Below are 16,192 nucleotides of genomic sequence, written 5' to 3' on the forward strand. Positions count from 1 at the left end.
TATTTCCCCCTAACCTACTTTGTTGCTTCTACAATCTTGTTGCCAGTGTCTAACCACACAACACTATACACACTGAGAGTGACGATACTGCTCTGGGTGTGCCCTAACAATCCACACCTATAACACCTTATGTCAACAGAAAACGCACCTCACTTATTGCACACCTCTTTCGCTACATAATCTTCTGTGCCTCTGTAGCCAACCTGACAGCAGTGTACAGGTCTTTTGGGGAACCTGTCTGAACTCTCCTAGACATGTCAAGTGGCAGCTCCCTCAGGGAGGGATCTATTACCCTATGCATGCTTTCTTGGAGTATAATCCAATTTGCTCATCACTTTCCCCCAACTCGTAAGTTTGTACATTAACTTTCCATATTCTGTCAACAAAACATTCCGTTGTATCATTGTGTTTATTCATATTCGTGTAATTGCTCATGGGAAAACCTCATGCTAATCTGTATTTTTTTAATTCTCATTATTTATTTATTTATTTATTTATTTATTTTATAGTGTTACTGCAGGCTCTGGTTCAGCTTCTCAAATGTGTGTGCCTTTTTAAACTTTTTGTACTTCTCAAAAAAGCTTTTGCTTCTCCTGTCAACCTTAATCTTGCTGCTTGCAGTAGCTAACAGTTTTCTCAACCGCCAACCTTTGCTGCTGCTTCCAGGTCATCAGAGAAAGACATCACGATTGACTTACCAGAAAAGAAAGTAATCAAATTGGTGACAGCTGAATCTGTTAAAGGACTAGCTGCCATGGAAAATACCTCCTTTTTATTCCTAGCTGTCAGTCACTTATACCTCTCCACTTTATTATTATTATTTATTTATTTATTTTATCAGTCTCCTGATTCGTTAGATGGAGCCCACCATGAATTCCTCTCCTGTGCCAAAGCCTTCATCTCAAAGTAGCACTTGCAACTTTTATCTTCAATTATTTGTTGAATATATTCCAATCTCTGTCTTCCTCTACAGTTTTTACCCTGTACAGCTGCCCCTAGTACCACAGAAGTTATTCAGTGATCTCTTAAAAGATGTCCTACTATCCTGTCCCTTCTTCTTGTCAGTGTTTTCTATATATTCCTTTCGTCACCAAACCTGCAGAGAACCTCCTTATTTCTTACCTTTTCGGTCCACCTAATTTTCAACATTCTTGTGTAGCACCACATCTCAAATTCTGTGATTCTCTTCTGTTCCAGTTTTCCCACAGTCCATCTTTCACTACTAAGCAATGCTGTGCTCCAAACATACATTCTCAGGAATTTTTTCCTCAAATTAAGGCCTGTGTTTGATACTAGTAGACTCCTCGTGTCCAGGAATGCCCTTTTTGTCTTCACATTATCCAGTGACAACTGTGCTTTCTGTTTAACTAACAACTGCTTGCCCACTGCTTGGAAACACCCTGTCTTCTGGACTCTACTGTTATGGAACCCTTACCTACGATACGTAATCAAATGCATAAAACAAAAGCACAACAAAACAATAGTTTACACATTCATAACCACATCGTACTACACACACCTGATGCCTAACCGTTAGCCACTTCGACTTGGTACACTGCGTAGAAGTATGGCCGTAATGAAGCCACATAAAGCACTCCACTGGTACAGACTCGTCACATGTTGCACTGTACCCTAGTAGGTTGCACAGTGAATACCGTATTCATTCCAAACAGTGCTCCCTGGCAAATGCAATTCTGATAGCAGTTCTGCCTTGAACCCACCTCCTCTGCACATCTAAGAAGGAGAAGTAAAACAGTTTGTTCATTCACCCCACTGCATGTTGATGCTGGAGCTGCAGCTGTGATGCGATGCTGTGTACAGCTACAAATGTTTGTGGTATTTGGACTTCCTGACACCAACTGCAGTGACCCTTAGTGGGTGACCTCTATGGTGGCAGGGTTGGGTAGTGACAGTGGGTCGTTACGAGGATGTTGGCTGTCGGTGAAACATGGAAACAGCACCAATGGTACAATATTTTGTTTTAGAGTCAAGCTGCTACACTCATAGCCCTGCTTTGTGGCATCCACCAGTCCCCCTGCCCTCCAACTCCACCCTTTTGTGGCACACGGTGAGGACAGTGCACGGTGGACTGATGGGTTGCTGAACCAGCAGGTTGCCAGATATCCAGCTGTGACATGAGCAGCTGGAGGAGTGCTAATGCCCAGAGTCCTCAGATATTCATGGCAGGGCTGCTTGTGGCAAGTTGTGCCAGTGGCACAGAGGCCCACTGGAATTCTTGCAGGTGATCTTGCAAGTGAAGGCGTGTAGCACCAGGATGCCTGCACAATGTAGGTACGTGAACTGCTGCATTAACCTGGTCTCGAATAGCTGTTCTTGAGGGTATAAGTCTGTTGTGACTGAAGTTTCCAGAAAGTGTCCAATCAGTGAATAGGCACCAAATCTGTGGAGGTAGACTTAGAGCATTCAGTGAAGGCTCAAAAGTGTGGTGGCTGCTTGCAGGACCGTATCATTCCGTCACCTGGGGTGACCCTCTCCTTGTGGTTGGTCCTGTCATACTGGACCACCTTTGATAAGAAATGATGGGCATTTATATTGGTTAGGTGCTTGTTTGTTGTATCGATGTACCACTTCTAACCACATACAGTATAACTTAGTCCCACTTGAAGGTGTGGAAACCAGCAAGCTGGTCCTGCTGTAGCACAGTTATTTTGCTGTGTCATTGCTATTGCAATGTTTGTCCCAGCTGGGTTAACAGTGTTTGAATAGGTCAGTTGCCACAACTGTCATCACAATGTTTTGGCTACTTCCAACTTTTAAGGCTTTCCCGGCTGCTGTGGCAGAACTTCAGTTTTCTTAGTAGCACCCAAAAAATACTGACTGTGACACATTGTCAACAATTTATTGTTGCTGGAGATTGATTGTCCCAATTGAGCTGCAGTACATGTACATATTTATTGGCAGTGACATCGTAGCTATGATTGTGGATGTGTGTCCTGTGCTCGGAAGAAGAACATTGTCTGAAAGCTCACCAATGTTTTCAGTCTTGTTTATATGCTTAATATCTGCTCATCACCTTAGTACAGCGTCTGTCCCAGAAGTTCCCAGAATGACTTTTTTAAAAATCATTTATTAAATGTCAGTTTACAATCTTTTCAGGACTTTCCAAAATATTCTCACCCTTCTTCGATCCACCATTGCCAATGCTTCACCCATTCATTGAAGGCACCCTGGCTGTCTTCAATGGGTATCTCCTTCGGTGCGGTCATCAAAGCTACTTTTACCACTACCAGTGCCCCATGATGAGTTCCTTTTAGGTTTCTTTTGATCCTTGGGAAAAAAAGGAGTCTGCTTGTGTCAGGTCAGGGCTGTACAGCAGCTGGGACTGCGTTGCCACATCCATTTTGGCCAGCAACGCAGAGACGACAAAAAGCGCAGTATGGCTTGACACGTTGTCATGGTGCATGGTCCAATTGTTGCAATTTCTTTACAGGTTACTGTTTGTCCTTGTGACACATATTCACTGTGAACCACACCTTTTCTGTCAAAAAATGCAATGAGCATTGTCATGATTCATGATTTGCTCATCCTTGCTTTTTTTCAGGTGATGAGACTCCTTATGTGCCACTCGCTCCACTGACGCTTTGTTTTGGGATGATACTCAGAAATGCACATCTTGTTCCCTGTGATTCCTCTGTCCAAAAATTCTGGGTCTGTTTTTTAGCATTCATGCAATACCTGGCACCTTAACAAATGCTGTTCCTTCATGTCACTCGTCAGGACTTTTGCCATCATTTTCGTGCAGACATTCCTCATTTGAAGATCCACAGTTAAAATGGGGTGAACGATTGTTTTGAGTGTTCCATACTCCTTTGCAATCATCCAAACAAATCATCATCGGTCTTATCTACAACTTGAGGCACTTTCTGCACCAAGTCATTTGTTTGTGACACCGACAAGTGACCTGAGCGACCGTTTTCATTGATGGTCTCTCGACCTTCCTGGAACCTCTTGTGCCACACGAAAGTTCGACTTTGTTTCATCGCCCCATCACCATAGGCATTTTGAGCATCCCCACCCCATTTTTCCCCAGTTTCACGCAGAACTTGTGTGTATAATGCTGCTCCAAAGACTGGTTCATATTGTGCTCACCGAGGGTGCTGTAGATACACCTGTGTGGAGCGTGACCCTGCCTCAACAACTGCCTGCAGGTGACTGACACTAGTCTCATTTTGAAGCTTAGATCCCCGACCAATTTCTGCGTCTGAAGCTTTGCCCCACTATCCAGCATTGCAAACTACCAAAACTCATTCTGGGAACACTTGGGACAGAATCTGTACATCACAATTAGTTACTCAATCTAGTCTCAAATCTACAACATTTTTCTGTAACACAACATATCTCCCTTTCTCTGTACTGTTTATTTTCCACATTTCTCTTGCATACAATATATAAATGTGGACAAAAATGTTCATAAAAATTTTCCTAACACTTAAATTTATATTTTGGTGTTAGCAAATTTCTCTTCTTCAGGCATGCATTTCTTGCTATTTTCAGTCCTTCTCTGTATCTTCTTTACTTCAGCTGTCACCAATTATTTTGCTGCCCAAATAACAATAATAATCTACTTAACATACTTCTACAAAACTCCTCTTCACACTGGATTCTGTTTCACCTCTGTGTCAGTCTGCAGCAGGTCCCCGTCGGTTCTCTCTCTACACCTTTTCTGTGGTCTTCCTAGTGGTCTTCTTCCACAGGAAGTAAATTATGTGGCCTTCTAAGGACGTTGGTGCTTATCCATCCAAGCAACATGTCCTGCTTGCTTCACAACGTGCCTACAGTGTTCGGTCTATTGTAGAGTTCAGTCAGCTCATAATTATGCCAAATCCCCCACTTACCAGTGACTGCATCTTGTACCAGAACATAGATCTTTCTTAAGACTTTTTACTTAAAAAATTAGAAGAATATTTAAGTCGTTTTCCAGACACTCCGAGTTTTGCAACCATACAGCCCTACGGGTTGGGTCAGTGTTTTGTATAGTTGAAGCTTGAAATTTCTTGAGACACTGGGTAATTTAAAAGTTTATTCAGACTCAAGTATGATTGGTTTGTGGCTTGGATTGTAAAGATTACCCCCAGATATTTCAAATTATGACTCTTTTTGCATGATCAAGTTCCAGCTACCAGAGGCTGGAGTGGGTCTCCTGAAGTGAGCGCTGCTCATCAGCAGATACAATAATCACTTACCACTTTCATTGTTTCATTTCTAATAGAATTACTAAAGCATCGCCTGATTTAATTCTACTACATTCCATATCCCTTATTTTACTTTTGGTGATGTCCATTGTACAACCTGTTTTCGAGACTTTATACATTCTACTCACCCGGTACCTGACAAAATTATGTTGTCATCAACAAACCTTCATGTTTCTATTTCTTCCCCCTATTCTTTAATTCTTTTTTTCAAATTTATGTATAGATTGTATAAGAAGAGGGATAGGCTGCAACCCTGTCTCACACACTGCAAGTTCGAGAACATTTTTTTCACTCAAATGACTTATCATGTGGTGCTTCCCTATCCCCTTGTTCCCTCATACACTTTTACTGCTAATTGTGACATACACTATATACAAATCTTGCACTTGGGGGCCTCTCACAGCTTAGTGTCCCAAGTGGCTGCTACTAATTGTGGTATGTCTTGTATAAATATCTCTCAACATGGCACCCCTCAAGCCATCTTGTGCCACTTGGGACTTAACCTGGCCCTGCTCCCTACTAAGCCACTTCTTCCGTCTCATGTCCTTTGACTCTTGTAACAGCATTCTTGTTTCTGTATAAGCTGTAGATAGCCTTTATCTCCATGGAGTTTACCAATGGTAAGTTCAGTATTCCAAAAAGTGTGTTCCAGTGAAAATTGTCAAAAGCTTTTCTTAAATCTACACATATTATAAAGGTGGGTTTTTGTTCTCTCCAAGGGGACTGATGACCTCAGATGTTAAGTCCCATGGTGTTCAGAGCCATTTTTTGTTCTCTCCAACCTATTTTCTAAGGTAGGTCATAAAGGCAGTATTTTTTCTTGAGTTACCAGTGTTCTCCAAAACTCGTACCTCTCTTTCCCCATGTTTGCTATTAGCAGTCATTTTGACCATATGTAGGTAGATCATGTTAACATTTGGTAACCATGACTTAGTAACCTGATGATTTGGTAATACTTTCATCTGACTGCACCTTTCTTTTCTCCCCCACCCCCTCCCCTTCCCCCTGCACCTTTCTTCCGCCCCCTTCCATTCCTCCCTCCCCCTTCTTCTTTTTCTTCTTCTTCTCCTTCTTCTTCTTCTTCCTCCTCTTACTCTTCCTCTTCCTCTTCCTGTTCCGTTCTTTGCTTGGTTTGCTGATAGCCTTTCCTCAAAATAAAAATTATATTAAGCATTCAAGTATACATACATTTACATATTTATGAAAAGTTTGTGTTACCTCTAAAATGAAAATACACTCCTGGAAATGGAAAAAAGAACACATTGACACCGGTGTGTCAGACCCACCATACTTGCTCCGGATACTCCGAGAGGGCTGTACAAGCAATGATCAGACGCACGGCACAGCGGACACACCAGGAACCGCGGTGTTGGCCGTCGAATGGCGCTAGCTGCACAGCATTTGTGCACCGCCGCTGTCAGTGTCAGCCAGTTTGCCGTGGCATACTGATCTCCATTGCAGTCTTTAACACTGGTAGCATGCCGCGACAGCGTGGACGTGAACCGTATGTGCAGTTGACGGACTTTGAGCTAGGGCGTATAGTGGGCATGCAGGAGGCCGGGTGGACGTACCGCCGAATTCCTCAACACGTGGGGCGTGAGGTCTCCACAGTAAATCGATGTTGTCGCCAGTGGTCGGCGGAAGGTGCACGTGCCCTTCGACCTGGGACCGGACCGCAGTGACGCACGGATGCACGCCAAGACCGTAGGATCCTACGCAGTGCCGTAGGGGACCGCACCGTCACTTCCCAGCAAATTAGGGACACTGTTGCTCCTGGGGTATTGGCGAGGACCATTCGCAACCGTCTCCATGAAGCTGGGCTACAGTCCCGCACACCGTTAGGCCATCTTCCGCTCACGCCCCAACATCGTGCAGCCCGCCTCCAGTGGTGTCGCGTCAGGCGTGAATGGAGGGACGAATGGAGACGTGTCGTCTTCAGCGATGAGAGTCGCTTCTGCCTTGGTGCCAATGATGGTCGTATGCGTGTTTGGCGCCGTGCAGGTGAGCGCCACAATCAGAACTGCATACGACCGAGGCACACAGGGCCAACACCCGGCATCATGGTGTGGGGAGCGATCTCCTACACTGGCCGTACACCTCTGGTGATCGTCGAGGGGACACTGAATAGTGCACGGTACATCCAAACCGTCATCGAACCCATCGTTCTATCATTCCTAGACCGGCAAGGGAACTTGCTGTTCCAACAGGACAATGCACGTCCGCATGTATCCCGTGCCACCCAACGTGCTCTAGAAGGTGTAAGTCAACTACCCAGGCCAGCAAGATCTCCGGATCTGTCCCCCCATTGAGCATGTCTGGGACTGGATGAAGCGTCGTCTCACGCGGTCTGCACGTCCAGCACGAACGCTGGTCCAACTGAGGCGCCAGGTGGAAATGGCATGGCAAGCCGTTCCACAGGACTACATCCAGCATCTCTACGATCGTCTCCATGGGAGAATAGCAGCCTGCATTGCTGCGAAAGGTGGATATACACTGTACTAGTGCCGACATTGTGCATGCTCTGTTGCCTGTGTGTATGTGCCTGTGGTTCTGTCAGTGTGATCATGTGATGTATCTGACCCCAGGAATGTGTCAATAAAGTTTCCCCTTCCTGGGACAATGAATTCACGGTGTTCTTATTTCAATTTCCAGGAGTGTAGATTTCTGGTTTTTCTGATTCCACATCTATCAAGACCATTTCAGTTAGTATCTGTAAAATGCACGTTGGAATATACTTTTTATGTTTTGTTTTCTTGACATGTTCCACACTCTTGAGGATCTTCTCATAGTGAATCCATGGAATTAAAAGTATATTTAATCGAGCAACTGAGCAGTCTAAATGAATGCAGGTAACTGTAAAATGAGAGTGACTAAAAGACCAAAACTGCAAATCATGACTGGCTGGAGGAGAAATGCAAAGCTATAGAAACATGCATAAGTAAAGGAAATAGAGATGCCACATATAGGAAAATTAAAGGATTCTCTGTAGTAAAAAGAAACTGTTTTGTAGTCGATAAAAAGGAAAAAAGAGTGAAATATCAAGATCAAGAAGAAGTTGGTAATTTCTCTGGGTCTGTGGGTTGTAGAACAGCACAACACACTATCATAGGTGAAGAATTCAGCAACCCACGTGGCATGGCTGCTCAATACAGGGAAGACAATTTTGGTTTACTCTTAGGTTGTTAAGAGTCAATTTTGAAAGCCAATTTCCAGGTTTATTTGGGTGGTTTCTCACTTCCATCTAGTTGAATTGTGGGCAAGGCTACACAATAGACAAATTCAGCATACAAAACATATTTGATGATACTTCAGTGGTGTCGGTAGACATTAGAAAAGACATGAACACAGTGCAAAAAATAGCATATTACTATGATCAGATGTGAAGCTTTGTAAGCAAACAGAGTATTTTGAATGGCAGAATCATGTGTACTGTGTTGGGTGTCAGGCTGTGTGCAGTCATTTTCGTAACACAGTATTTCGACAGTGTACCTTACTATCATCTTCAGGTGATACCTGGAGAATGAGTGTCTTTGCTTCATCCCACCACCTATAAACTACTATCACCCCGTGTGCCTTCCTCCACTGTTGCCCACACACCGTGATGGATGGAATGATTTGGGATGAACTCTGGTCCTTCAGTACTGAGTCCCAGGCTTTGCTGAGAGTGAACTCAGTGTCTCTGTGGATCAGCCTGTCAGCTGCTTTTATTTTGGTTTCCTCCTTCAGAACACAGTCCCAAAATGATGAGGTTTGTCTTAGCACTTCAATTTCTTCAGGCGTCATGGAGTTCCTTGGAGCCATGCAGTGCTGTGCAAATGCAGATTTTGTTGGTTGCTTGAGTTTGGTGTATGTCCTGTGTTCCATGTGTCTTTGTTTGATTGTCCATACAATATCCCTGATATTCGCCTTACCATGTTTACATGGAATATGGTAAACTTCTGGTTTATGTAGCCCCAAGTCATCTTCCACCACATGTAATAGAGCACACGTGTTTGGAGGTGGACTGAATACGTATTTAGTATTATGTCAAGTCAGGATTCTGCCAATTTTTGTTCGATTTTTTCCAGTGTACGGCAGATGTGCCATTGCATTTGCCTCTTATCTTTTCCACTTGCTGAGCTTGTACTTTCTGCCTGAAAGCACAACATAATATTTGTCTCTCATCATATCTGTTCTTCTTGAAAAAGGTGCTTAAGGTGATTAAGTTCCCTCGGTAGGCTTTCTTCGTCCGATATTACGCAGATCCTGTGTTGTAGGGCACATAGCACACCCTCACACTGTGAAGGGTGATGGTAGGTCACAGCATGGAAATACAAATCAGCGGGACTGGCTTTCCTGTACACACTGTGTCCTATAGCCTGGTTTCATACATACAGCGGGGGGGGGGGGGGGGGGGGGGGGGGGGGGGGGGGGGGGGTTCCCTGGTTTCATACATACAGCTGATGATTCCTTGAAGTTGATCAGGGAGAAGTTCAACCCAACAGTGACTAATCTCTTTGAATTTGTCCTCACATCAACAAACTTTATCTTCATATCTTCACTGATGACTGTTATGAACAAACTGATGGTGTCACCACGGGGTGTCCTTTGTCACCAATTGTGGCAAACTTGTTTATGGAAGACCTAAAAGAGAAAGTTCTGGAAACTGCTACACCGAAGCTACATTCTTTTTCACGTATGTTGATGAAACATTTGTCATGTGGCCACATGATTGTGGAAGACTTCAGTAGTTCCTCCAACATCTGAACTTTCTGCACCCCAGTATCAAATTCATCGCGGAGGTCAAAGCGAATGGCGAACTCCTGGGAGTCTTGGTCAAGCACAGAATGAATGGCACTATGGGGCACAGTGTGTACAGGAAAGCCAGTCATACTGATTTGTATCTCCTCACTGTCAGCTACCATCATTCTTCAGAACATGAGGGTATGATATGTGCACTGCAACACAGGGCCCATGCAATACTGGATGAAGAAAGCCTACCAAATGACCTTAACCACCCTAGTCACCTTTTTTCAAGAAGAACAGATATGATGAGAGAGAAATCCGAAGTGTTTCCAGGGAGAAAGTACAAACCTATTACTCACAAAACGACAAGAAGGAAAAGGCAACAGCATATCTGCTGAACGCTGGCAAAGTATCGAACAAAATTTACAAATTCCTGACTTGATGTAATACCAAATGTGTTTTCTGTCCACTTTTGAAGACGTGTGCCGTGTTACGTACAGTGAAAGATTACTTGAGGCACTGTAAATGTGGCGTTTACCCCATTCTATGTATGTACAGTAAAGTGTGTGTTAGGGAAGAAAGACCCAAGGAACAATTGAAGAAAGACACAAGGGACACAGAAGATACACCGAACTCAAGCAGCCGACAATATCTGTGGTTGCAGAACACTGCATGGCTACAGGGGACTCCATGAAGCATGGAAAAATAGATGTGCTAAGGTAGACCTTGTCATTTTGAGACTGTTTTTTGAAGGAGGCAGTTAAAATACAAGTGCCTGACAGGTTGATCAAGAGAGACACTGGTCTGAGTCTCAGAAAAGCTTGGGACTCAGCATTCAGCCAACTAAAATCACAGCACCAGCCAAGAGTGACTTCCACGCCCAACACAGGTCACAGGAGTACTGAGGGAACAGAGTTCTCACCCAGCTTCAAGCGGGTGGCGTCCCCTGCCACTCAATGCACCACGGTGGTGCGGCCAGTAGTGGAGAAAGGGGTGGGGTAATAATAATATAAAGGAGGAATGTGGCAAAGATGCTCAGTCTTCAGCTATCACATGAATATGATAGCAAGCAATGCTGCACCTGTCTGGAAACCCGACAACAATACAAACAGCTGAATCACTGGGAGAGCCCGAGACTACACATCAATTGTATTTTTTTGCTAATTATTCTTGTTTATATGTAGCAAAGAATAACTTTTGTGAATATTTTTAACTTTATTTGCTAACTTCTATGAAACCAGTATATAATAATAATATAAAAGATTTATATTGCATACTGAAATTATGTATACTTACCTCTTTGTTATCCAAATAATCTACCTTCAAAGACAATTATTGCTTTTTAGAGAAGAAGTAAGTTTTGTTTGTTCCATATAAAATTTAGTTCTTGGGGCATGACATTTCTTCATACTCACTGAATCAGTTATTAAAAAAGTGGCTGTTTTAGAATCCCCCTCCTGGCCCGGTCCCCTTTCTTGTATAAAGTTCTGACACTATCCGTGATACCACAGATGAGTCTCGACAGAGGCTAGTGTGGCTTTCCCTAAAAGTATCTTCAGGGTTCATCTTTCAAATTAATTCACTGTTTCAACACTAGATGACATGAAATCTTGAAGATATTGGAGCAAATGAGGCATGACTGAAGCAAGAAATTCCACATCTACATCAATTTCCAATTTGCTGTTTGTGCAATCCAGCAGTTCTACCCAGTAGACAAAGCTGCCCAGAATATGAAGAATACCCTTTGCCAGTTATAGCAGCAAGGAAAGGTAGTGGAATTCAGTTTATACCAAGAAAGGAGAAAATCCAAGTGAATGAAATGGCTGTTAAAGTGTACTGTTCCGCTGCACCCGTTACCATGCTGATGAACTAAAAATTAGTATGCTAGTAGGAAAACAAAATTTTTATGTGAGTGTCAGTAAGCTCTGATATATGCATTCCCTAACAAGACCAGGGAGTATCTCCAAGCAACCACAAAAAAGATATTTACATCTTCTTACATTTTCACGTACTGACCACACTCCATGAATGTTTGATGCAGTTTCCCACCTATTAGTTTGCTTGTTATATACTTTTGTCAGTGAAACATGTTTTAATTGATTGTCTTTTGCTTACTGACAGAAGGGATGTTCTCGATTTAAATGAGTATGTGACTAGAATTTTAGCTAATAAGAGAGAGAGTTATTCAGTTTGATAACCATAATGTTGTGCACTCAAAGATGACACTCATTATCATTATTGTCATCATCGTTGGGTGCAGAATTCAGGGTAGGAAATTAGGAGGAGCCTCTGCTATGGATGCTTATAGTAGACCCTGTGACATTGTATGCCCCTTCCCCTCCCACGTCCGTGCAATCTGTAACCTGGATATTCATGTAGAAACTCTATCATCAGTGGAATGGGTAATGACTGGGTGTGAGGATAACACACTACAGATGGTTAAATCTGGTACTTGGCTGTAGCATACTTCCTTGTGGCAATTCAAATGTATGCACCACTCAAGCTTTTAATACATGAGTTTTATCTATTACTATAAGAAGCACCAGTACGTCAAGTAAGGTTAAACTTGCATGTTCCACAGGTTTAGTACGGACGCCTACAATTGCACCACCTCTCAGAATGTACGGATCACCACCTCCAAGCCATCTAGATCTAACAATATACAAGTCTGAAGGAGAAGCACTAGTGAACCATTCTGCAGCAGGAGGAGACATGCTTACAATGGCCATCAAGATACAGCTTGATGACAGCATTCTCAATCTTAAGGTGAACTTGTTAAAACTTATTTAATGACAGTAACATTTCCAGTTTGACACGAACATTGAAGGAGGAGATAAGGGAAAAGAAAAAACTGTCAGCCGGTAAGAGATCAACAGAAATTGGAACCCAGTACAAATAATGAATGTAGCAACAGCTTGACTTCTGGATACTATGTACAGGGTTCTAGAAGTGCAGACCTAGATGTAGTTGTCTCATCTGATTTTGAAGTGCCTGCCTCTGCTGGAAGATAGTTCATGTTCTGAGCAGCTGCTGCATGCATGTGTGTGTCATTACTCTCTGCTTTACAGTCATGACAAGATAGTGTGTTGAATAGTCTTTTGCATGTGTTTAAAAGTTTTCTCACCAGGAGCCATTTTCATTTAAAGAAGTGTTCCATACAGTGAAGGTATAGACTAGTTAAAGCACTGAAGAAGATGTGCTGATGGGAATAAGTCAATTCAAAGTATGTGCCATAGAGGGATGACAAGGGAGAGCAATTATTCAATGTTGGAAGAAAGATGCATTGAAAGGATAATTAAGAACATAACATTGTTATAGTGAGTAGCTTCCTATAACAGGTGAATATCAGGAAATAACATCAGCCTTGCCAGGGGATGCATTATGAATAGGATACACCATGATGAGGTATCACTAAGACAAAAATAGAAATTTGGCTGCATAAATTTATTATTGTGATCACTAAGGGCTGAGAAAATTTTACTGATAATTTATTGGGGAGCTGTGTATTGAAACAGGTATGTTGGGCAGGCCAAATTAGAATAAAGGAAGATTAAACTTTTGTATTTTGTACTCATATCAAAATAATTGGAATGTTTAACTAACTGGAATAACATTAGAGGAGGATTTATTTTATGTGAGGGTTTGCCTCATGATCGACATGAAACAATGATCTCACAGGAGGTTACTGCCATATTGATCACAAGATGTAGCTTCACATAAGACATACCTTTTAACCTTTTTAGTAACCACCAACTGGGGATGTATCTTTGAAATCTCAAAAGCTATTCTTCAGTACAACTCTGAACATGTTAACATTTTATAATAAACGAAAAGCATCAGTTTGCGTTTGTTCTACAATATTTATTATAATGTTATATTTATTATAATGTTGTTCTACCAAGAACTGATGGAAGATTCTGTTAACATTACCATTTTATCATTGGGATTACAAGGTGTTACAAATTTCTTAGTTACTTTAACAAGCTGAAGATCTTTTCCAGAACTGTCACCATTTTGATACATGTGTCATTTGGTAAGTGTTGGATTAGTAATCTAGAAGATTGGTGTTTGATCTTCAGTGTTAAAAAATAGCTGTTTGTACGAACAAGACCTCACTTTGGATGTGAGGAGTGGCATAATACCAAACATGTAACTGTGCCTAGCACAGCCCAGTGGCATTCAGCTCGACTTTTAAGATGATCACTGCATTTGTATACATAATTGTCTCCTTGTGAATTGTTTATCACCAGTAAAATACACCTTCATACATTTTTACTGCTAATGGCATCAACACACAGCTACGTATATGTTCTGCAAGCCCCTGCACAATGTATAATGGAGGGTATTTTGTACAAATATTGGTAGTTTTGTATCCTATGCCAGTTGCATGTTTAGCAAGGAGGAGCAATGGCTGTCTACATGCCACAGTACATGGTCCAATCTCTCTTCTCTTTTTTTAATGACCTCCAGATCAGGTATATTATGAAGCCAACAAAATTGTGACTCAGTGTTCCTCAAGCATTGTATTGTGTAATGATGGAACCATTTTAACCACTGTAGTCTGTCAGTATTATTCCTTTAAAGCACCATGCTTGTAAATTACAGTACTGCCCAGTTTCGGCCATAGAGCATTATCAAATGTATGATTTTGGTGTATGTGATTCACATTTAAAAATTTTGTTTCATATTAAGTTTTAAATGTGACACACACATAGCAAATAGTGCATTTGATAATGGCCTAAGGCCGAAACTGGCCAGTGATATAATTTACAATGCATGGTGTAGTAAAGGAATAAAACTATCAACATGTGCTGGTTAAAATTGTTCCATTGTTTATACTGTCAAGAATGTTTCAAGAATGTTTGTGATTGGGCAGTATGTAATAAAGTATGATTGAGCACAAAGAAAACAAACAATATTCCCTTGATCATAAAGAGGGGGAATAACTCTGTTACATTAAGCATAGATGATAAATCTAAAGATGTGTAACAAACACAAGGTTTTGGGGATGAATATTGATCATCAGTTAACATGGAATGAATACACAAAGATACTGGCAAAAAGAATGTCATCTCTTGTTGACACACAGTTCCTATGAACACTTAATTCTTAGTTATGGGATTTTTTCTGGCTGTCAAAGACACAAAATGTGGACACAGTCTTTAAACTGAGGAGAAAGGCTGTAAGGATAATAAATGGTAGTATTTTGAGATTGTTGTAAAGAGCTTTTTAAAAAACTGCATCCTTACTTCACCCAATGAGTACATTTACCAATCTATTTGCATATCAGGAAAAGTAATACTCAGTATTTCACTAAGAGTTCTATACATAGTCATGGAACATGTGCCATCTTTCACCCAAGAAATACAAACAAAAAACTCAAAACAGCATTTTATATCAAGGAATAAAATTATATAGTAAATTACCAAAGGAAGTGTAAAAGATTATTATAATATATCTGCTTAAAAAGGCAGCTAACACATTCTTTGTAAGTAATGCATACTACACAAATATTACTTAGAGGACTCAGTGTGTTGATAATAATAAAAGGGAATAACTGCAACGCATGATCACAGTTTACTGCTTTCACTAGCAAAACATATGTCAAGATGTAAAATGCATGATTGTAATGTCTTTTTGTTCTGCTGAGCTCATCTCGCTCATTGTGGGGGAAAACTCAGTTTTTCAGGTGGACAGAGGAGCATAGTTGAATGTATGTGGGCATGGAATCCGCTTTCTGAGCAGACTGGAGTTTGAAGTGAATGGAAAGGCTACTCTAGGGGCACTGTAGGGTGTCAGTACAACTCTCATGACTCAAAGAAAGTGTGTCAGTCGCTGTCACTATGTATCAGTCCTACTTTTGCTGTAGCACAGAACATGGGCAGTGCTGAGAGGTGGGGGCAGGGCTTGTTCTGCCACATCTCTCCTCCTCTTTCAGGAGGTCTCACTTGTTTACACTCATGACTGGCTGCCATGTTGAAGTGTCCACACTATAATAGGATAATCTAGTTGTTGTCTAGCTAAAGACTGATTTTTACATCACAGTTCTTTATCATGCATAGTTACATTGATAGAGGATGCCTTTCTCGTCCTCTGACTTGATAACTGACTCATCGAAACCAGTATAGGGCAGTGTACTATTTAAAATGTAATCTCAAGCATTATGTTGCTTAATGTTTTCACATACACAAAAAACTGGCAAAGACAAAGGCCAAGGTAGCTGTAGGAGACCAACAGGGAATCAAAATTTGGAC

General features: G+C 41.7%; 1 protein-coding gene across 3 annotated transcripts in view; it reads left to right on the forward strand.

Annotated features, from left to right (window-relative positions):
• Positions 1–16,192, forward strand: part of LOC126266719 (autophagy-related protein 2 homolog A) — a 492,161-nt gene that overhangs the window by 262,304 nt on the left and 213,665 nt on the right. For all 3 annotated transcript variants that reach the window (XM_049971191.1, XM_049971193.1, XM_049971192.1), the window contains one exon: positions 12,520–12,704. In XM_049971191.1, the coding sequence (XP_049827148.1) occupies positions 12,520–12,704 (185 nt within the window). The remainder of the gene's footprint in view (positions 1–12,519; positions 12,705–16,192) is intronic.

The sequence above is a fragment of the Schistocerca gregaria genome, chromosome 4, assembly GCF_023897955.1.
Source record: "Schistocerca gregaria isolate iqSchGreg1 chromosome 4, iqSchGreg1.2, whole genome shotgun sequence".
NCBI lineage: Eukaryota > Metazoa > Arthropoda > Insecta > Orthoptera > Acrididae > Schistocerca > Schistocerca gregaria.